The 23,952-nt window shown below is 39.9% G+C and overlaps 1 protein-coding gene across 1 annotated transcript; it reads right to left on the reverse strand.

The window, feature by feature from the left end:
• Positions 1-3,594: 3,594 nt before the first annotated feature.
• Positions 3,595-22,508, reverse strand: arvcfa (ARVCF delta catenin family member a). The gene is made up of 16 exons (XM_073478131.1): positions 22,488-22,508; positions 18,098-18,277; positions 15,693-16,297; positions 12,556-13,034; positions 12,285-12,468; positions 12,062-12,179; positions 11,723-11,891; positions 10,229-10,246; positions 10,007-10,078; positions 8,972-9,099; positions 6,961-7,111; positions 6,697-6,889; positions 6,289-6,400; positions 5,755-5,842; positions 3,912-3,988; positions 3,595-3,687 (listed from the first exon to the last, which is right to left on the reverse strand). The coding sequence occupies exons 1-16, from the start codon at positions 22,506-22,508 to the stop codon at positions 3,595-3,597; spliced, it is 2,688 nt and encodes an 895-aa protein (XP_073334232.1).
• Positions 22,509-23,952: the final 1,444 nt, after the last annotated feature.

Below are 23,952 nucleotides of genomic sequence, written 5' to 3' on the forward strand. Positions count from 1 at the left end.
GATTGAGTGGAGCAAAGGTTTAAATCCAAAGAGTATCAAATGATGAAGATGTGGTGGATCCTTTGGAGTGGACACCTGCAAACTGTTCAACCTTTTCGAGGAAGGACTCTCCTTCGTTAAAGGACAACAGGTTGCTGTTGAGGGATTTGCCCTTGTTGATCTTGTGGTCTGGATCTGAGGGCAGGGCTGTGCTGTCCAATGTGCTGTGCTGACATGTTTGGAGATGTCACCAAGGCCCTGCTCGGCCCTCCTCTCTCTCCCCCTGCCAGGACTTCATGACTATCCATAATTTCCTCTGATATTCTGTCTCATTTTGACGTACGCTTTTCTGTTAACCAACCACTGACAAAACTCACCTTAGATTAACATGACATGATTTAGCTGCTTTATGACAAATTTAGAGAATTTAGAAGTTTTTTGCAATTAAGTCCACCAAAAGTGTGGGACAAATTAAACATGGAAATGATGTCGTGTGTTGTGTTTTCCTCTCTAATGCAGGAAATCCATTACCAATTAACAATATTGTTCGTTTATGTTGTGCAATCTCCACAAGAGGCCAGTGTAGACTCAGAGTCTGTACATCTGCCTCCTCATCTTTAATCTAATTAAACCTCATTATTAGGTTGTGAGGAGGCTGATTTGATCTCATTTGCATTTACTTTTAGCTAATTACTGGCTTTGTTTTTTTTTAATAGCAGCTGTCTGAGTGCTCGCATATGCAACGGCTGCCATCATTTCAATGTACACCCACTTTAACAAATGCATGACAACAAATTAAAAGTAATCAAAACTAATTTCAAAGATCCATAATTATAGCTTATTGTGACTTTGTGACATTTCAGTCAGAATACACCGTCAATGTATGTGAGAAATATGCAGTAAATGTAAATGAGTCTATGTTAAGATATAGATATATTGTATGAACCCACAGTGCACACATGGTTTTAAAATGCCACCACTTATGCAAGCGAGCGCAGTAGCCCGCAGGAGGAAGCGTGACTAATGCCAACACATTAGCCCTCTCAGTCTCTCTCAGTGTGCAGCATGCAAGTTCATAAGTTCATAATCACTCTTCTTCTTCTTCTTCTTCTTCTTCTTCTTCTTCTTCTTCTTCTGGGTGGTGCAGATATGAGGTTGTGTGATTGTCTTGACAGTTTTTCTGGGCATACATGATGTAGAAAATGCATTAAACATATTCATTTTGTCTTTTGGGGAGAAAATGTGAATATAAACAACGTAAGATGTTCAGAGAAAGAAATGACTCCATTTGATGCCTTTAGTCTGTTGTATTTATCTCTATTATGTGGAAGTTAAAGGTGCACTATGTAGTTTTGGGGAATACATTTTAATCAGATGAGAAAGATCTTCATTGACTGACTTTTTCATGCCTAAACAAACTAAATAAAAAATACTTTCTTTGTTTTACAGACCTTAAAGGACAACGCAACTTCATACTGTTTTACTTTGTTTATATTTGGCGGACCTTGCCACCTTTCTAGCTTCAAACAGTGTTCTGGGGACTTTTCTCAGTATATATTATTTCTTTATTAATATTGTAAATATTGTTTGAATTTCTTCTCTAAAACTACATAGTGCCCCTTTAATTCATGATAATCCATTGCTGAGTCACTAGATGAATTATATTACAGGTATAACATACATTAATTATGTATGTGTAGACCAAAAATATTGTTTTAATCACTTTTTGCCAACTCTGTGATTAACGAGAAATTCAGTCATTAAATAAAAGGTACATTTCATTACATTTAAGGGTTTTTTTCTACAGTTTTATGTCAGTTTATAATAATATAATATAATTTTTGTAAAAAAAAAACAAAACAAAAAAAACTGGGCATATGCTGGGGATAGACAAAGTAATCTAAACAATTCCTTAAAAGATATTTTAGGACTACTGCTGTATGATGTCATATTACATTGTTTTGCATGTCGAATAACTACTTATTTGTTCAATCTGTCCGGGATGTCCAACATATTGTTAACTGTTTGTTAATTTCAACTTGTGACTGCTGGAAGTTGAGCATGTTTTCCAGACTGTTCCCCCTGAATAACTGATGACATTTCTCAGTGGTTTTTGGCCAATGCACCTGCAACTTGGCACAGACGTGGCCTCTGTTAGGCTTGTGGTTTGAAAGCTTGCATATCATTGTACTGAGTGCCAGACCTCTTCTAAAGCTGACAAATGCTGCGAACTGGCATTCAGCCTAACATGACCCACCTGTCTAGCTGTGTTTGTAGCTGTGATTAAGCCACTTTAGAGTTCAGGTCCTTATAAATTAGAGGTTTATCATTTTTTAGCCTGTGTAGCGTGACTAGTCAACACAAATTAGCCCTGTCTGCAAACACATTTACATCAGACTACAACATGAATGCTTAATAATTTTAGTTTGGCCGTGACATAGAGAAATTGAGAAAAAAGATGAATATCCTCAAGTCACTGTCTATAAGAATGCAATGCTATTTCGCTATGAATCTCCAAAAACATTTTGTAGATTACAAAACTTAACCCGACTAAAAGTTGAGCAGAGAGATCAAGTAGATGAATGACAGAATTTTCATTTTTGGGTGGACTGTTCCTTTAATTTTAGCCAGATCAGAACAAATAAAAGTGAGGTTGTTGTTGTTTAATGTAGCAGGTACCTGCTAATAAAAAATGGAAGGAGGAATAAAAATCAGTCTGTAATACAAAAACAGAATACAAATAAAAATGAGAAATAATGCACATCATTTATTTTCATTTTTCATTCAACATCGCATTGCAAAAAGGACCACTGCAAAGCAGAGTTTTATTGAATGTAGGATCACTTACTGGTATTAGCTAATACACATCAATAACCTTTAATTAATAACATGGGTATTACAATAAATATTACAATATAAATACCTTCATTTAGAATATTAACAGTCCTTTGTTACACATTTACAATCCCATTTTGCCTATCGTGAAAACAAATGGAATAGAGAGGGTTTGCTAAAGACCGCACAGTCTAGTCTGATGGCAGGTTCGTCAACATTAAACGGAATTCTAAATAATTCAGATGTTCTGATGACGAGGCCGACGATAGCCCTAATCCTAATTATCTCAAACACTGACCAAAAATATCTTTAAAATGATTTTATATCAGAATCCTCTTCAGCCCAGAAACCATGGGGATTGGACAACAACAGATCCACATGTCACTTTAGGCCTTGATAGCTCGACAAACTAGAAGTATTATAAATGATCTCATACTTGTGTAGCAGTAAAATTCAAACTCTATATGTCATATATTCTTTGGAGTCACGATTCTTGCATATTTAGGCTATTTCAGATGTCATACATAATCCATCATGAGTGTCAGACAGACAGTATATCATCCTAAATGACAAAACCCATCAAATCTATTTCCAAATAACCGCCATAATAAATACATGTAAATGTTTGGCACATCATTTCCTGTAAACAAAGGAAATTATTTTTAGTTGAACGTGTTTTCTCTGTCTGTACAAGAATGATTAAATGGCACGGATCCGTATTTCACCAATGGAAAGTGTCTCTACAGGATTAAACTGTCTCGACTGGCCGTGTTGTCATGTTTACACCCAGGAGTCCAGCGGTGGAGGTTTGTTATCCATGAGGCCCACTGCAGGCCTGCCAGCTCGGATGAAGTGTTTCCTCTCACTTATCGCCTAGGTCAAGAAATATGCACACCACTGGTGTTGGTTCATTTGCATGAAAAACACACGACAGTTACAAGTCACAAAAAAAGCAATCCTGACAAACAAACCTTACCTTCCTGCCTCATCCATGTGATTGGTAATGAATTCATTTTTAGGTAAATAAGGCCATATGCAAAACAAATTCTGTCAAAAAGTTGTTTAGATGTAATCAGTACATTCAAATGTCAGATTACCTGGAGAGCGTCTCGTTCCACAACAGGCCCTTTTCCATCTCCAACCCTATCATTTGGCTCTAAAGTGGAATATACGTCTGCAAAGGGAAAATGACATTGGTATTAGCAGAAGAGAATATGACAAAGACGTAGCATACATGAAGAGAGCAAAGCAAAGGTTGTAAATCGGTTTGTAGGGAAACCTTTGTTAACCAGTCACCTCTAAGAAGGCTGCCTCTGGAAACAATGAGTTCAATCATTTTTAGAAGAAAACTACTTTTCTTGTTAAGCGGTTCAATAATGAACTCCATGGTTCTGGTCTTTAGCCACAAAAAAAGTCATTGTTAGAGCATCAGTTAGCAAAATGTCAGTTAAATAAAGAGGCTAAAAATAACTAGGTACATTTACTCAAGTACTCTACTTCTATTTTAAGGTACATGTACTTTACTTGACTATATCCATTTTCTGCTAGTACATAATTATATTAATATTTACTCCTTACTCCACTACAAAATGCCCCTTAGTTACTAGTTACTTAAATCAGATTAGGACACGAAATAAAACCAACAAATAAACTATAATATTATTTGGCCCATATGTTCAGATAAGATACAACCTGAGGGGGGAAATACACCACTGAGCAGTAGCCTCTTAAATTAGCTCCAGCTTTAGGCCTACAGACTGCAACATTAAAACATTATAATCAAATTGACTGATTGATTATCGCATCAATAATTAATAATTATTGATGCAGTAATAAAATATAATAAAACATATTAGCAAATGGGATATTCTACATTATGAGTACTTTCACTTTTGGCACTTTCAGTATATTTTAATGTTTATTAAAAATTTTAGTTTAAGGCAAGGTGTTAGCCAGTCAACTAGTTAACCATGTAACCATCAACTAGAGCTTTCTAAAAGTTCCCTGTAATAACAAGCATAAGGTAAGTACAGGATTATGCCTTCTTTAACTTTATGTAGGAGAGTTTTCATTGCAGAAAAGTAAACTGTATCTTTTCAATCAATAAATGTGTAAACAATGTTTAGCCTAAATGTCTTTTCTTTGTCCTCTGTGTCCTTTTTAGATTACCAGAGGAATGCAACCCTTTTATAGCTACAGGTGGAGTTCCTGTGCTGTTCAAATGAGGTGGTCTATTTAATGACTTCCCTTACATAGACCACCTCACTGAATCACTGAACATATTTCATTTAATGTCAATTTATTAGCAGTAAACCAATGTATTTTTAGAGTGTACACTGCAGCTCTAACTCATGCCCACGTAGGATGAGCACCTATAACCCTTCAAAGTAAAAAACATTTCCAAAGGGGCAAATATATTTATTTAGACTGCAAAACCAGATATAGAAATGGGCAAAAACAGTGGAGTAATTCATCGAAAGTAGTTTATACCCAATTCCCCTGAATTCATATTTCAAAGGGAGTTTTACTTGTGTTCATAATTCATAAGGAAGCCTTTAGAGAAAATCCCTGTTTTAGTGCTGAAGCTAGGGGTCGCTCATGACGTGGGAAAGTGGGTGCCCTTTTGGAATAACGTTTTAAATGAAATGTGACTGGTGATGCGTGAGCCTGCCCTGCCTGTGGGAGAGACTGTTCAGGCTAATAAGCCAAGTCTGTGCACTGATAACCTTGGCAGCACATCATTGGTTTAAGGCTATGATTCAGAAGAATGTAGACTGGGACTGAAAATGCCTGTTTCTTTGTCCCTGACATGACAAGAACCACGGCATATTTAAAAAGCATTTTTGTAGTTTTTGTTCCCTGAGCTAGAGGACACTTTTCTCATTTAGATGAGGGTTTAATAACATTTTGCTGACGGAATGCGTGCAATGATTTGCTGACCTTGGTTTTTGTCCATGAGAGGCAAGGTGATGTCATCGCTGCCTTGCTTCCCACTCTTGGATTTTTTAGTCACTCCCGTAGTTGTTGGCTTTGAAAGACAAAAGGGATTATGTTACTGGATGACAACCAGAATTTCGATGCTGTCCTGCTGTTCTAATTTTATAAAAAGGGCGTTATATTTGTTTTGATTGGACTGATTTATTCTCAGTCTTGGACAGTAACACACCTTTTATTTTTCCTTAAGCTTGGATGCAACTGGGGACTATAAGCTTAAATTTATTGATCCCCTTAAGGAGCTCAGTGGCCACAATCTTCTGGATTCAAATCAAGCCCAAATTCTCTGTCCTTACTTTTGTTGTTATCTGACAAAACACGGATTTCACAGTTGAACCTATGTAGTTTTTTTTTCTTTATCTACGTTTGACAACTGTTACTTCTCGATGTACATACAACAAAGATGTGTTACTCTTAAAACGCTTCATTTTGTCATGCACGGTGACTCTATTTTCTTGGCCAGTAAATAGTAAAACACACCTTAAAGTGACTTTTGTTCCAGCCTGCCTTGCTCAGAGTGTTTCTCAGGTCCTTGTAGGCCCATATTGTCTGGAGCACATGGGAAGCCGCCTTGGTCTCCCGGGCTGATTGGCTGACAACAAATCATCAGGCATTGTGGTAAACAACAGAGGATAGCTCTGAGACAGTACTGTCCCGATGATTAAAATCCATCTCTGATTGCCCTGGGATGTGATGCTTATAATATCATGTGCGATTGCATGGAGGCGGTATCAGTATAAACAGATATCAAGCAGTCGCAGCATGAAATCCGATAAAAGCAGTGCAGTTTCCTCTTATCTTTTTGTCATCTTATTTTGACAAAAGGACACTTTTTTGAGACTTTGGCTGTCCTATTATGATTTGATCATTTTTTTTGCTTTTAAGCACCTTGACTTGTTGATGGCCACCAGCTTCTGCACAGCGTGACCCTGTATGAGCGCTCGGGCGTTCTCGGGGCTGTCTGTGATGATCTCATGGATGGTGTTCAGAATAGACACCACCGTATCTCCCTCAAGATTCTTCGCTGGGTGCTGCTGCCCACATGGCAGGTTACCAACAAGGTCCCTCAAAGCATAGCTCCCTGGAACAATAAAGCAAATTAGTTTGAGTGTGCAGGTGTAGAGCCATGTGAGATGAGTTAAAAGCCTGTACCTATTAGGTCTTTATTCCTTCGGTCCATTGCCAGGTTGCGAAGAGCAATAGCGACAGCTCGCACCACTTTGTCCACATCTGAGCGCAGCAGCTCCACCAGGATGGGCAGCCCTTTTTCTTTCCTCACCGTGGCGCGGATGTAGCTGGACCACTACAAAAGCAAGCAGGGAACAGCTGAGTGATGTTTTTGAAAGCATACGTGAGATTTTGCTTCATATCTCCACCTTCAACAAACTATTCACAACACCACAAGTGCACCATGAGAATAAATTGCCAATGCAGATATACATTAAGAGAGTTATACCTGCTCAAACGCTCTCTTGTATGTGATGCAACTAAAACGTAAGGATTTTAAAAGTCCTTTAATCTGATCGCTGCCTCAGCCTCGATCTTAAATTAAAGTGACATTCATTGCACAGTATATCTTAGCAAAGCACATTATTTGACAGGCCTATGGATCCACTTGGGACACATAGCAGTAAAAGTGATTTTTGATCATGCAGGCTGCTGACAAAGTTAATCAGGAAAGTCGAGTTGGATTAAGATGATCAACCCCAAACCTCCCTCCTTCAGCACACGGGAACACTGATGCAGCAGCTCAGGAACGTAGAGGCCCTCATTTAAGACTGCAGACTGAATATAAGAAGGCAGATCCACCCTCAGATTGAACATATACTTGTAACGGCTGTGGCTCAGGAGGTAGAGCGGGTTATCCACTGATCACAGGGTTGATGGTACGAAGTGTTCTTGGTCAGGCCAGCACCTTGCACGGTAGCTTGTTGCCATCGGTGTGTGAGTATTAGTGTGAATAGGTGAATGGGAGGCAAAAAAATTATAAAAGATTAGAAGTGCTATATAAACACTAACCCATCACAAAAAATAGTTGTTAGCAGTGTACATTTCTGCAAATCCACGTATGTTGCAACTTTACGGTTCTTTAGGTTTGGTATGTTGTGACAATCTGTTCTTATTTTGGCTTAAATACCAGCATTGTTTGCACAAACATGGCAGGAAATGTCCAATGTCCTGTCAAAAATATCTGGTTTTTGTTGCCACATTAGTCTGGACACTCTGGAAAAAATTTCCAGTAGTTTCACACTTAAACGTTCAAACACAGTCTTGAACTGCAGTCACTGGTTTCGCAGCCTTCTTGCCTGTAACTCCACCAGGTCAGGTCATAAACATGTAATGTGAATATGATATGACACATATTGAAGAAATATCAATATGGTACATAGCCTATGACATGTACAAATGTGAACATTTCTGTGGTTTGCAGAAATGTTATTTGCCAACCTTTTTTATTCAGGCGACTGCACTGATAAATGCAGCCATTTTCAGCTTTTCTAAGTCTGTCCTAAAGCTGAACAGCAGAGAGAGACGGGGATGATGTCATTTACTGATAAAGCCTGGATCTGATCCATAGGGGTACTCGGACACTACGACAGCAGCCATGACGATGTAAAATGAATACACATGAGTACTCTATGAATGGGCCAACAAAGTGTCATTTGAACTACATCAATTTAAAGTGTTATGCTCTGATTTTCTGCCTCATAGAGAACATTTTTATGCCTCTGCGCCGACTGGAAGCACCATGTTTACGAGTTGTCCATCCCTACGTCGTGTGAATGCGATATCTCAGGATTGCCTTGAAGAAATTACCTCAAATTAGGCGCAAACGTCCACTCGAACTCAAAGTTGAACTGATTCGAATTTGGTGTCACTCTGATGTCATACTGTGAACATATTTTACATTTGGTCAGAAACTGAACTGGTGACACTAATCTTGGAAAACTGTGGTGACTGTAGAGATTTTCTGTGCTGCCTTGTTGAAGATTTTTGTGAAGCATCTACACTTACTACCTTTTTATTACCTGGTGCGCAGAGGCACACAACCGATACAAACGAGGCAGTGATTCCTGTTAGGTTTGGAATACACTCCACAATCACAGTCCCTGTGTAAAGTCATGAGTGTGAGAAACAACAAGCAGCTCTTCCATCCACTCACAGCCCAGTGTCCTGCAGCGAGGTTCTGCAGCGCTCCTGCTGCCGCCTCCAGCGTGTTGTGGTTGTGACTGCAGGTGAGAAGAGAGAGGTAGAGCCTCACTACCTCTGGCTGATACAGCAGCTCCAACCCTTGAACACGAAAGAAAACAAAGACAGAGTGAGCAGTGGGGAAAACAGCTGCATTAACATCGCTGTCTTAAGACTTTGTAATTAGCTTTAAGTCACCAGCTTGTATAAATGCAAATATGTTGTCATTGTTCCACATTTTTTCTATCTATGTTAGTTTAGGTCACTGGGTCAGTGGAAAAAATATATAGATCAATTTAATTAAACTGTCTACGCAGGAAAATTACAGCGCTGTCAGACTCCTGCAGAGGTTTTTCTGTGCCGAGCCAGTGGAGGCTGCCGGATGGCTGACAAGTAGTATAAAGCTGACCTGGGACCATAACATGCTTGTCATTCTGATTTGCATTCACTGGCTGGTGTGTGGGAGGCATCAGCTTAGCTCTGATCTCTGTTCTAACAGCAGCATATACTGTATTCAGCCCTACAGTAGTATTGTGACATCTTATTACCCACCGTTTCTTTAGACAGAATCCACGAGCAAAAACACCCATAATGCTACTCAAAAGGTACAAAATAAAGATATCTCATCATGAAGAATCTTGAGGACATTCCAGGAAATTTTCCTCCTTTAGATTTTGCCTGATAAGAATCAGTTTCTCAGCTGGTGGGTCATTTTGTTTTAGTAATGAATTTCTCGGCAAGTGGTGCAGGTGCTGATGTGTAGCTTTGCATTTAAATTAATTAGCTCTCAGGCCATGCCAATGTCATGCATACAAAGCAAATAACAAAGAAAAGTGATACCGATGCTTGGTTATGGTGCTGTGTGATGATGATATAAAATAGAAGCTCTTCATAATGCATCTTTGAGCTATTAATAATGAGCCTAATGTATATTGTTTCCAAATGTCACATACTGCAGTCAGTGTTTGTGTTTTATGTGAAGCTGATATCACATTTTTCAAATATATACCTTTCATATGTTCTGAACGTTTCGGTAAATCCAATGTACCGTATTTTCTGTCCAAAAATCCATTTTTCCAACCTGTACATCACAGACATGTACATGCACACAAACACAAACACCACTTCTCATTATATCAGTTCACCAACAGATAATGTCAGCAAATTAAATGTGGTATCGAATCCCAGTATTGCTGCCGGGAAAATATTTAGCTGTAACGAGCAGACTGACCTTGATTAAACCACTCCTCTGATGGATACGGCCGAGGGGAAAAGAAGAAATGACAACGTCAAGGATTAGATCATGCTGGAAAATGACAGGGCATCAGAAGACACACAGCTCCTTCATGTAATATAATGTTTGGCTCAGAGAGGCATATGTCAATTTTGTGCAACTAGCTGAAAGGTTAGCATCGGTGAAAAGCTATAAAAACCTGAAATCACAATTAACTCTAACCCTATAGTTCCTCCATTAAGTTGTTTCCTGCTGCACAAACTGCCGCAGTCTATTAATTACTGTACATCAGCCAAAAGTTTTTTCACTGTTTGAAAACCGTCATACTTGTTACATCAGTTCATGGTGTAAAAATCCCCAAACCGATGTAACAAAGTACAAACAAGCTCTTTCAATTTTGGAACCTGGCAGTCATCCCACACAGTGAAATAGATCAGCTCCTGCATGTTATGAAATATTCAGGTTCTCATTGGAATGAAAAGGGGGCAAGAAATGTGAAACCCACGCTCGAAGCCAAGACACGCTGGAATTAAATTAAAAAATGTCAAACTGAGAAAAAATGGTCGATTTAAAGAGACACTTGTGGATTATATACTGTAAGTAAATGTAAACCAAGAAAATGTATCCTATTAAACAACAAAAATGAGGCACAATGAAGAAAAACAACAAATAAAATAGTTTTCATTCAAAAACCGTCAAACTTTATAAAATGACTCCGTACTATCAGAGAAGACAGCAGTGTGGGGATGCACAGTTACTGTAGTTAATATAATATTGAGGTACTTCTACTTGAGTATTTCCATTTTTTTGTGAGTGTGTTGAGAATTTCCTGTAAGATGCATATATTTTTGCATTACCTTGAATAAATAACAGACAAACAATAACAACTTTGGGTTAAAATGGATTTTAAAAAAGTAAAAACACCTCTTGAAGAGAGTATCAAGACGATCTATGGAGTCACAGAAGTGACAAATGGGTCTTCTCGGTGGACAATTATTAAGTATAACTGAAGTGATAAGTAAAGTTAGAGTAAAATAAATGTATTAATATAATATTAAAAAAGGTGTAACTCATTCTTTTAATTTAAATCAAACTGAAAAATATATCTCAGATACATTCCCATGTGGGGTTTTTTCGGCTCTTTTCATTTTGTTACTTCTCACTTTGTAATACATCAAGTACTGTACTTAAGTACATTTTTGAGGTACTTGTTCTTAACTTGTGCTTTTAACTCCACTATATTTATTTGTTAGTTTGCAGACTGCGTGCTGAATCAGAGCCAAAGTAGCATATTTTGAAAAAAATTATCTTATCAGCGATCGTACTTTTTTAAAAAAACGATTCCTATAATCTGAAAAATGCTGAGTATCATATTTGATAATCAGCTAGGCCAACAATCAGTCGACCCATATTATACAGTATACTGTATAACTGAAATAACTCAACCAGCTATTATTACTCTGATGTCATGACGTAAGATGGCCAACCAACCTTTGGGTTTCTTCCCTCCAAAACAGTCGGGCTCGTTCTTCTTCTTCTGGTGCCCCACTGACCTCATCAGGTGATTGGCATGGGGTTCCTGAAATCGCTCCGCTCCTGGTATTTCTTTGTGAACATGGTAGGACAGGTTTCGCAGGATGCAGACGCAGTTCTCCACTGGCTAAATGGAGGAGAATGACATGAGGATTCAATCAGAGATGTTATACAAGTGTCCTCATGAAATTCTTTGTTTACTTATGCAAACAAAAGTAATATTTGCTGACTTAAAGCCACTATGAATAGGATTTCAACATTTCTATAAATTCAAGTCAATGTGATGACTTCAGCGACCTTATTGTCAGTGTCTTTGTTGATAACAGCTGATTGAAGGGCATGAAGGAGCGCGTCCACCAGCCCCTCACACTCCCTCAGCCTCTGTCGAGCCTCCGCCCCATCTGAGCTCACGTTCCTGCGGAAACAACTTTGTTAGAAAAGCTGCGAAAACTCGGTCCACCACAAAGTGAGCTTTTAGTAGCTGTTTGTTCATTTGTTCCATGACAGCAGCCAGAGTTACCTCAGACATCCACTGGTGTTCTTGAAGACTGTGGTCCACTCAGCACTCAGCAGTTTGGAGGGGTCGACAGAGTCTTTCCTCCAGCCCGAGTGTGGGATGATAATCTCATCAGTCAGTGTTTGCAGCCCGTTGTTGATGACCATCATCTTCAGTGGCTCATGTGAGGAGAGGTTCCACAGAGTGCCTGCAGGGGAAATAATATAAAAGCTGTCAAAATAAAATGAAGGACTGCAGGTAATGGCTCCAGGAAGAGTCAGGAATTGAGGAGTACCTGTGACCAACTCTTTGACCTCCATGCTGCTACACTTCCTCAGTAGCCTGACTAAAGCTTGGATGCCATCACAGTTCTTGATGGCCATTTTGTTATTGTGGTCTTTTCCGTAGGATATGTTGCGCAAAGCACCACAGGCCTTGCGGTGGACCTCAGGTTTGGGGTGGTCCAGTAATTCCACCAGCATCGGCACCCCGTTCAGCTGGCGCACCTCCTGCTTGATGCGGTCGTTCTCATAACACAGGTGCTGCAAATAAGCGGCAGCATTGGACTTGACTGGGTCCATTGGGTGGCTGAGCATCGAGATCACCTCGTGCAGGTTGGGGTCTCTCCAGCGCGGGTCTCTGCGGACGCTGTCCAGGCTGACCATGCTGCTGCGTTTGTGGGGGAACTGCAGGGTCTGAGCTCGGCACATGGCCTGGAAGAAAGGGTTCAGGTTCCCCTCGAGCTGGGCCATAAAGGCGTCGTCGTAGCCGCCTCTAAAGAGACACAGAAAGTCATGCATGCATGCCGGGGTCAGGAAGAAACATACACATCCATTAATCTTAAATTTTAGGATTTTTGGGAAACAAACTCATTTGCTTTAGAGGGTTAGAAAAAAAGATCGAATACAGAGGACTGAACCTGCCAAAATCTGAAATAAGTAAAGACATTTATAAATTACCAAAATAGATTAAAAATAAAAATTGACAATAAATGTTGGCATTAATTTATCTATTAAATGTGACAAATAGATATTTCTGCTTTAATTTGCCTAGTATTTATTTACCTTTTTTATTATATTATATTATATTATATTATATTATATTATTCTTATTTTTCATGTTATGTAATAATTTGTTAATTTCTAAATGTATTTAAAAATAAATAGGGGAAAAATATAACACATTTAAAATAGAATAAACTAATAAATCAAATGGAAAATTTTAATGGGAAGTAGTTGAATTAATACAAATGTAAATAAATATAAATGCAAACTAAAGCAGAAATCTGTATTTAAGTCACATTTTATAAATGTATTTATTTTAAATTGTACTTAGACAATATTTTTTAAATTATACTTTGTACCTGGGGCTATTGATATATTTATTTCTGATTTGGGCAGGTTCAGTCCTCCATAGACGGATACTATCTGCAAACTATGAAGCTACAGCCATTAGCCGATTAGCTTAGTTTACATAAAGACTGTAAACAAGAGGAAAAAGTGAGCCTGGCTCCACTTAAATCCCAAAAAATACCTACCAGCACCTCTAAATCTCACACTAACAAAAAAAAGACTGAGACAGGCTAGGTGTTTCCCTATACGTCCAGGCTTCATGATAAGCTATGCTAACTGCCTCCTGGCTGTATCTTATATTTAACAGACAGATGTGAGTGCGGTATTGATTTTCTCATCCAACTATCAGCGAGAGAGCGAATAAGCCGAACTATTCCTTTTGAATTCAACACGTTGAGTGTCATTTGTGAATCTAATAAACTGGGCTCCGGTGAGTTTAACAGCATAAGTGAGTTGCTTTTATCTTTTTGTAAACAGCTCTGTCACCTATATGGGCCGAGGAAAAGCTTCTGGCAGGCAATAACAGGTGAAACCTCCTTATTTATCGACTTTTTGCGGCAGGCTGCCATTCCTGATTGATACCAGCTGCTGCTTAACTGCTGTCCATCTGTCTTTCTTTTGTCCAGGCTGACTTACAGGAACAGGATGAGGTGACTTCTAGGTGTGCAGCTACAAAGTGTAATACATATTATTATCACAGCAGGTCCTCCTGGGATAAAATTAGCCAAAGTGTTGATTTGAATGTTTGGATGTGTTCGTTCCTGTGGCAGTACACACACATACACTCTCTTGTTCAATTGTGATTAGACTGGTGCCAGACCTCTGAAGCTCAGATAAAAAGGCAATTCAGTTGGACTATCTGCTAAATTACTTAGAGAGAAACATTGATGTTTGGATGTGTTTGTATTACATTATGCAGCTTTCAAAGCTTTAAAGGTGCCCTGTAGTGTTTCTGACCACTAGGGGCACAATGTGTTTCTGTTCATCATGTAAACCAAATTGTTGTTCATTCTTGCTATAAATGTCAAAGGTGAATTGATTTCTAGTGGCTGTCTAGCAGCCTTTGTTAAAGGTAAGCTCATTATCACGGAGCATATTGATATTTTAGTGACACAGACTGAGTATCCTTTACCTTCCTCGTCTGATTTCCTGCCAAAAAAGTTTAATTGGATAAAAACCTTTAAAAATAAAAAACGACGCCATCCCAAACCTGCCACAGAGCACAAGCATTAATGTTGCATGAAGATACATTTTAAAAATAGTATTTTTTTTGTGTACTTTAGTGACAAAGCAACACATACATTTGGATGCAGAGTCAGACCTTTTGGAGGAATAAACACCCGGAGCCATCTGATTCTGCTCTGATACGGAGCCATTTACTGACTGGAGAAGAGTTTAGAGATTCATTTTTTAGATTAAAAAGGAGATTTATCTTCATTCTTGTTTATCAGCCTGACCGCAGCAGCGATCCATGGAGCTGACCTCTAATGTCGGGTGTTTATGAAATGTAATGTCGACTGCTGACTGGAGCTGGAGGGGAAATGTACTTTTATTACATAAACGTGAAGTCACAGAGAGGAGGGGGGGGGGAAATAAGGGAGAGAACCGGAGACTTTGGTGAGTGCTGAGTTAGGTGAGAGTTGACATTAATTCAAACCAAAAAAATGATGCGGGTTAGGGTTAGGGTTAGTCAAACTCATGACACAGGCACAAATGTTCACGTTATGTTGAGTCGCGTTCACTGACTTCCTTCCTCACTCTCTCCTGAAAGTTACAGCAACAGGCGACCAAATGAAACACACTGTTGCTTCGAGTAAACTTGTGGATTTCTCTGGTTTTGAACACTGTTGGAAACATTTGATATAATGTCAGTACGCAACTCAACCAAAATAAAACAAAGGTCTCGTCATTTTAAGACATTTTAGTGCAGAAATCTTCACCTGATTCACTTTCCCAAGTGTCTGAATACGTGTGCGGACTGTTCTGTATTTGACCCTGCATTTAAGTACCATGGAAACAACAGTTCCACAGTCTCCCCTGTGGGATCAATAAAGTTTGATCTAATGTACCGTCCTCTTACCTGGTTCTGGAGGGCTCCCTGAGGAGCTCCATGGTGGTAATTGGCCTGAACTGGTGGATTCCCCCCAGGGTTGGGTAACTGGCAGCTGGGTGGTCAGACTTCATGTCCAAAGGGTTTTCTCCCCGCTCGCTCAATCCATCCTCCTCTGTCTGACTGCTGAGTCCTGCGGGAGCGTAGCTGTCTCTGAGGAATGGTAAGGTGTAGTGAGCCCCGGGCTGGAAATTCTTGGCGGGCCAGTAGCTGTGGAGGGTGGCGCGGGAAAGACTTCCATACCCTGCACATATGTCACCCCCGATGCCTCTGTAGCTGTCGGGGAGGGTGTACACTCTGCTCTGCCTGTCTGGGTTCACTGGTTGAGGCTCGCCAGGCTGCGGGAGCACTTCAGGTTGGGGTGGTGCTGTGGTTGTTGCTGTCGGTGTGACGGACTCAGAGGGTTCGGTGTTTGCTTCAAGAATAGGTTGCTCAGTAGGAGTGTTATCTTGATCCTCAGGGGTCAACGCGAGATCAGTTGTGTCTGATGCCTGGACGTTCTCCTGCTGTGTCTCTGAGGATTCTTGGATGTCACTCGGGGCCTGTTCGCTCTCTTGTTCCACAGCTTTGGACTCCTACAAGGATGCACCACAGCTATTATCTCTACAAAAGTCTAATCTGAATCTCTGTTGGTCTTAAAAATACCATTTGTCTGAAAGGTCCCAGCTTCCCTCTATCCAATTAAATGCCACCAAAGTGGTGAATTAACAGTCAGAGCAGGAACTATTTGGTCTTAATTTACTTGGAATAGACCGAACATGTTTCTGTAAGCTACAGTGCGTGTTTATTGCTCATCTAAACTGTACGGTCCACCCCGGCTCATTTCTCATAGAGATGATCAATCATCATCGTTTCAGCACTTCCCTGGCTTTCCGAGCGACCAGTAAATAATGAATTCTTCTTTCCTGCCAAAGAATAATGAATTCCCCTTGTTGAAAATGAGTTTAGATTGGAGTCTGATGAAACAACTCGAGGTCCAGCCACTGTTTAGAAGCAAATTAAGTAAATTGTGGGAAATTTAATTTAGTAAATTGGTGTTGATTTTAACCCCTCCTTCCTAGCAGAGGCTGAGCAAAACCTGTTATTTGAATCACAAAAACATGTAAATATGTAGTGACTCGATGAAACAGAACCTAATTGCATTAAATTTCATGGTATCACTGCCCCAGAGGGTAATTTCCTCCTCTGCCAGTCAGCGTAACTGAAACTCAGTGTTGTAGTCGTCTCTGTAAAAGAGAACTTTACAGTGTCTTTAATGGATGATTCACACAGAAATTTCAGGTACCCAAGTACCATATATCTAAGAGGTGTAAGATCTTGTTAGAGGCACATCTTTTTATATTACTTAAAAGTCATAATGGATTTAGAAAAGAGGGATTTTCAAGAGGAGCACTAGAGCTGCACTATGCAGTTACAGTATTTGCTTGAGGATTTGTTTACATTTCTAAATCCTTCAGTTAGTCAACAAAACATATTTACTATACGTGTAATTCTTTTAATTTTCCTCTGTATGATATCTTATGTCATCATGAATCAACATGTAGTAAAATGTAGGCACTGAATGAAATGTCGGCCTTCAATTTGTTGGTAAATAACACTGCTTACCGCAACACCCTGCCTTTATTTTCACATAGTTTCATACACTGTCTCAGGGCCTATTGCATTTACTCAAGTACTGTACTTAAGTACAATTTTGAGGTACTTGTACTTTACTTTAATATTTCCATTTTCCTCTACTTTATACTTCAACTCCACAACATTTTAGATGCATTACTTTTTACTCCACTACATTTATCTGATCATTTTTGTTACTAATTACTGATTGCATGCTTGAATTAATTAATTTTATCAGCAATCAGATCAAAACAAAAACACTGATTCCAATAACCAGAACTATTACCTCAAAATGACCAAGTTGACTAATAATTTTTGGCTGTTAAAACGTTTTAGCTCTTACAACTTAAATTTAACAGCCTACTTGACTTACCAAGTAAAGTAGACTATCAAATTGAAGTTGTACCTTACTTGGTAACTTTGAGGTAATCAGTTACCCCAATTTGTTTAAGTAAAGTCACGTTGTCAGATTTTACAGTGACACTTTTACTAAAGATACATTTTCACACGGTGTCTTTACTTTTACTCACATATGATTTTTGAGTTCTCTTTACAATACAAATATCCAAATACCAAATTTGGCTATATCTTTATAAGTTTAAAAAGTTATGATCGTTGAGAATTTTTTGAGAAAAATGGCCACAAAAATTGTCTTCAGACTTTTTTGTGCTCTTTTGCCAATCAATCAAAAACTCTGTTATAACACACTGTGGGAGTTCAGTAGGTGGTGACAAAATGTGACCAAACATAAAGTCATGAACCTCTGTGTCTGTCTGCTGCGGGGTGTCGGTCTCCGTGGAGCTCTCATTGGTCGAGGTCATCACGGAGGCGATGGAGGTTGGCGTGTCCAGTTCATCGGTGGTGCATGGGTTATCCAGAGTCGCCTCTTTAGCCTCCTGGGACAGAGATAGCGGAGGAGGAGGCCCCTCTGAACTCTGCTCCTAAACCCCACAGACAGAAATGAGTAAGGCGCTGTCACTGCTAAGCACCACTCCGGCATCATTTGTGTGTGTTATGTACATAATGTTTACATTACACAACACCATGATAGCGCACCATGTCATTAAGGCTGTCATCGAAAGATAGAAGGAGCAACACTTCGGTCGGTGATGAGAGCTCAACTCGTTTCCACTCCATTATTGTATCATTTGCATAATTTGAAACATGAACGGTTGAATTCATGCTGAAAAATGCAAGCAGACACGCTTATTTTTAAATTAGACTGATATCTGTCTTGGTTTTTTTCTCTGTAATCTAATTGGGCTATCTACTCAGGCTGGCTCAACGCAGTTCTGCCAGTGATCAGTTGCAGATGGCAAAAATACAGAGGTATATAATAAATGGATGTGAGACCATTTATTTAATTAGCTACCAGGATTGCCGGATTCATAATATATCAGTGAGCTTATAATTGCTTTAAAGTGTGTTATTGGTAAAACCAGCAGAACTTATTCCTGATATATCAGAATCATTTGATATATGCATGCATGATTGGTTCATTAATTACTTGCTCACTGGAGTGGTGTTTCATTTATTCTAGCTGTAATTGGCAATTCAGGCTCAATTCCCTTTCAAATTCACTACAGGCCAATTTTAAACGGATAAAGTTATCGACCAACTTTCGGCGCACTCTTAGTCCAACTTCTTTAATGATTTCCGTAAGCTGATTTACTTTGGTTTGATATGTAGAAAAAATGACAGGCAGCATCCTGCGGGGAGGCTTGCTCTTTTACGGATCAGGAAATAAAGAAGAAGAAGAAGTGACAAAAGGTAAACACAAGCGGTGGAGTGTTTGGTACTTAGTCAGGAGGAGGTGAAGCAGTGTTTGTCAGAGGAATACATGCATCCACACCAGGCGTCTCGGTTACAATTTAGTAGGTCAAGTCCACTGGTGGGAACATCATACATGAGATGAAACAATAGCTGTTTCCTTTTTTTATTTGTCCTTGTAATGATGCAAGATCTTACACATTTACTTTAAAGGTGCACTATGTAGTTTTTTAAAGAAGTTCAAACTCCACATTTTTATATTTATAGTATTAATAAGGTAATAATACAAACTCATGAATATGTATTTCCATAACTGAATAAACAAGCCATCCTTAAAGGAGAATAAGGTCCTCAGAACACTAAAGATAAAGATAGAAAGGTGGCAGCTCCTCCAAATGTAACCAATAACAGTATATATGTGTGTTTCATCTGATGCTGTTCATATTTGTTGCCTTTTTACAATACTTGTTTTAAAGCAGCTTTAAAGCAAAGAGGGAAAAAAACACAAAAAAACAACAAGGCAAAGACTGAAACAACTGTACTTCTTTTACTGATTATAAAGATTCTTTATGAATATCTGTTTCTTTATCTGTGTATCAGCCAAAATTACCTTTGAAAGTATTGGCTATATCTGCTTTTTTCAACATTACCAAGAACAGACCTTGTTATGCCTCCGTACAGATGTTGACATTCTGTATAGTGTATATAAAAAGGGCTCCTTGACAACATTGCAATGGAACTGTATGTGAGCTTTTTGTCATTTAAAGGGGCTCTGTGTAACAACTTCAATTTCACATGTATTAATCAAACTTTTTACTGGTCATATGTGAGCAAGTGAGACCTTCCCAGTCTCTCTCGGTTTCCTATACAGGCCTGTAGATGATTTGTTTAAGTCATTTAATGCTGCTGGACTGTGGATTTCTTCATGAAGGACTCGGGTCGGATTTTGCAAGACAGTCCAAAGGATGTGACTTTATGCTCGTCTCAGTGCCTCTGTCTGTTCTGCTAACAGAATGCAACAGTGGCTAACGTTGGTTTAGAAATGGAGTCCACTAACATAAACAAACAACAGGCTTCCAGCACAACACAGAGCCCCTTTAAGTTTTTTGAGTCCTGAATCAGTAACCCAGCTGTTCCTCTCCTACAACATCTGAATATTTCTGCAATTTACAGTTGTTTATTTCAAGCACAACTTAAACTCTCTGTTCTTTTCAACAAAATGGGTTTCATTAACCACAGTGGATTAATTATTCAGCATCTTGGTCTGAGAAAGGACTGGAGGCAGTATTTGACTGTAAACACATTTTATGCCCATTTTCTCGCAAACTTCACATTCGGTGTGTCTACAAAATATTTGCTTCGCCGCTCCAACGATCTCAATCAATATCTGGTTATCTGATACACCTCTTTCAGTCTCAAAGGCCTTCTGATTGCAGCAGTTCTCTCAAAATCTAGGACAAGCAATCGCGCAAACAACCCATCAAAACATTAAAGAGTATAATTAAAAGGTTGTGTTGGTAAAAATCCATTCCTGCATCATTTATGGCTCCTTTTCTACTATTTCTTATTCACTTTCTGAATCAATTTTCATCTCAAGAAATGTGACGCAAATGCATTTAATCTCACCTGATAGCACAGACACAAAGCGCTGAAGGACGTGCCGAGATATATAAACACCAAATAAGCTGTGAAATCTCCCCAAACTCTCTTCTTTTCTGAGGCTGCGGCATTAAACCGAACAAGTGCTGAGAACTCAACTCCACTGCATTAAATCAGGCTGCAGTGAGCAGCTGACTGAATGTGGAGGGAGAGAGAGGCTTGATTCGCTTTTCAAACACCTCACCAAACACAAGAGCCCCCTCATATGCATGTGCAAAATGTGTCAAAAGGGACAAGGAGATGAAAGGGTCACACAGGAGAAATTGGCAGCGGGGACACGAACACCCCTGGGGGACGTTGGTTTGGACATTGTTAGGCAGCTTTAAAAGAATGCCTGGCCAAAAGATAGAAGGGGTACTACTGTCCTCTACAGACAGCTTGATTAAGGATTTGGAGGACGATAATAGGCTGGACAGGGGCCTGTGTGCTGTCCCTGTCTGATTCAAGCTCTAGGGAAGGCCAGGCCTCTGTGAGTCAAAGCTCATTTAAATAACTCACTGCACCATCACTAACTAAGTGTGCTCACAGAGCCAAATAGGTCGAGATGACGGTTCTGAATCTGACTTAGCTCTGAAAAAATAAAAACGAGGTATGGTATATAGATGTTAGGTGCAGCGATGCAGGAGACAGAATGACATGATTAGCATCTTGTTCCCGTCAACTCTCAGTATTGAGGCCAGCTGCAGCCAGGGTATTATTTTGGGAGACACAGAGTCTGATCTAATGCTGAGTGAGTTCAGATTTTGGTGACCAGCTCAAGGGCACAACAACCACAAGCCACGGTTCAAACTTGTCACAAATCCAGCTGAGGGAGAAGAAAGACAATTTGAAAAATGGGCACCCTCGGCCGCAATTAAATCAGCGCGGGAAAAGTCATTTTTCAGTGATCAAACTTGAGAACAAATCGGGCTCAGCTGGTAGTTTGTCTTTATCAAACTGCTGGATTGAAAGAGTAATGCCTCCACTGGATAATAAAACATGACATCAGCCCACTGATGTCAGAAGACATTAGTCACAACTTTGTCACAACTCATCTGCCCTCCACTATCTGTTGAATCAGTGATGCTCATATTGGTCACTGTAAATTTTACAGATTGTGAATCAAAAATGGCACTGAAATGACAGACTCTGCACAAACACCATCATTATTTATGCAACACATCTTGTTTAGCCATAACTCCACCAAGCTGCTCTGTGAAAAATTAAGGAAGGAGGGACAGATTGTCATTTTCAAAGTTTGTATTTGGGAATCTGGTTGTGCTCTGATCCTCAAAGAGTTAAATGCTGCATGGTCAGATTTAATGTCTCTCTGATACATCATGGCAATACACTTACCAGAGTGTGTGCAGCATTTTCCCCCTGGAGGGACAACCTCTCCTCATAATGCAATCAACGATTATCCCCCTTATGAGCTTGCCTATGCATCTGCACACACGCACAGTCTTGTGCGCGTGCACACACACACACACACACACACACGCACACACACTTGATGAAGATGTTAGCATCATGTCCCCGTGCACACAAGGAGACTGCACCGAAACAAGCAGCGAGGAGGCAAGGAGGTGAAGCGATTGATGCCTCCTTCATTCATCATGACAGAGGCAGAATGCAAAGCTGTGGAGGGCTACAGTTCTCTGCAGGAAGGAAGGGAGGAAAAAAAAAACTGCAAAAAAAGAGGGAGGGTACAGAGCAAATAGAGCCATTCCACCACACACTTACCTCTTTCACTTCAGCAGGCATTGCCAAATCTTTTCTGCTTCCCCACAAATGATGAACAAGATGTGTCCCCCAGTGAGACGCCTGTCTCTCTCTGCCTCTGCTGAATTTTTTGCCTTGACTCTTCCTTTGAGCATTTGAGGCAGTTCAAACGTGAGCAGCCATCCTTCCTCCCAGCTCTCACTAACACACGTCCGCTCTCTGCCTCTCTCCCTCCCTCTCTCCCTCTCTCTCACTCTATTTCTCTTTCTCCCACAAACACACACTAGACGCACCGTGCACACATTTGCTCAACACAGACGTCCTCTCACACAAACACACACACACACACGCGGGCAGGCACTGAGAGGCAATAAACGCCAGGCTCTCTCTCTCTCTCTCTCATTACTGCACTCCTCCTCTGTTCTGTGCTGCAGTTAATGTGTGCGCTATTAGCAAGGTGCTGAATCAACTGTGTGATGCTGAGCCTGTGAATGGCTTAGGTAAGTGCAGAGCCCTGCAATCCCTGTGCTCTACCCATATTTTCTGGCAGCCTTGGCGCACAGGCAGAGAACACACATACATGCATGCACACACACACACACATACACACACACACACACACCATCCATTCCCTGTGGGCTCGCAAGCAGATGCAGCTGGAGCATAGAGCAGCCCGCACTAGTTCAGTCCTATGTCACCCATGTGCAGCATAATAAAGGGCGAAGGATGGGGAAGGTGCATAAACCCTGCATGCAGCACCAGGCAGAGAGACACACACCGTAGTGAAACCAGCAGCTTTGTCCTGCAAACTGTATCAAACAAATCAAACCTCCTTTTCACCACCTATCACTGTCTGGCCATGAATCCTTATGCAACACCTGCTCGAGTCTTTTTCGTTAGAAGAGGCACAGAAATAAAACTGAAACAAAGGAGATGTTTTAAGCAGGTATTACATCATTTCTAAGTGAGGCTGAGATCTGCCGAAGTGGTCTGAAATGATCACAAAATCTGCTGCTCCACATGACTAATAGAAGCCCATGTCTCACTTACTTGCTCAGTCCAGGACATCTTCCAATCCACTTTCCCTGAGACAGCAATAATCCAAGTAAAAAATGATCTGCTATCATCCACTGAGCAGTGCTCTCTATCAGCTGTCTTTCTTATTGATTTAAGAGCACCCCTCAATATCATTGATCTTAGAGCATTTAGAAAAATCCTCATCTGCCTCTGCGGTATTTATTTCATCTCGGTTTGTCTGAACTTTGCTAATAGAAGGCAGTTTTTGGTATTTGAAGCTAAAGCCTTTGCATTTTTAAAGGTGCACTATGTAGTTTGGGGGAAGAAGTTTTGATTTGATTGTTTTTTTTTTGTCTAAATAAACTAACTCTCTTCATTTCATGACTTCATGAATTGAATAAACAAACTGACCTTAAAGGACAACACAATTTCATACTGTTTTACTTTGTTTATATTTGGCGGACCCTGC

The sequence above is a fragment of the Pagrus major genome, chromosome 12 (assembly GCF_040436345.1).
Source record: "Pagrus major chromosome 12, Pma_NU_1.0".
NCBI classification, from domain to species: domain Eukaryota; kingdom Metazoa; phylum Chordata; class Actinopteri; order Spariformes; family Sparidae; genus Pagrus; species Pagrus major.

Excerpts from the sequence above, each read along its gene's own strand:
- arvcfa (XM_073478131.1), bottom strand. The coding sequence starts at position 22,508 with ATGCCTGCTGAAGTGAAAGAG. Across the intron at positions 16,298-18,097 it reads CGCAGCAGACAGACACAGAG|GAGTCCAAAGCTGTGGAACA; the intron begins GTTCATGACTTT and ends GCATCCTTGTAG. Across the intron at positions 3,989-5,754 it reads TCTCATGGACAAAAACCAAG|ACGTATATTCCACTTTAGAG; the intron begins GTCAGCAAATCA and ends TTCCCTTTGCAG.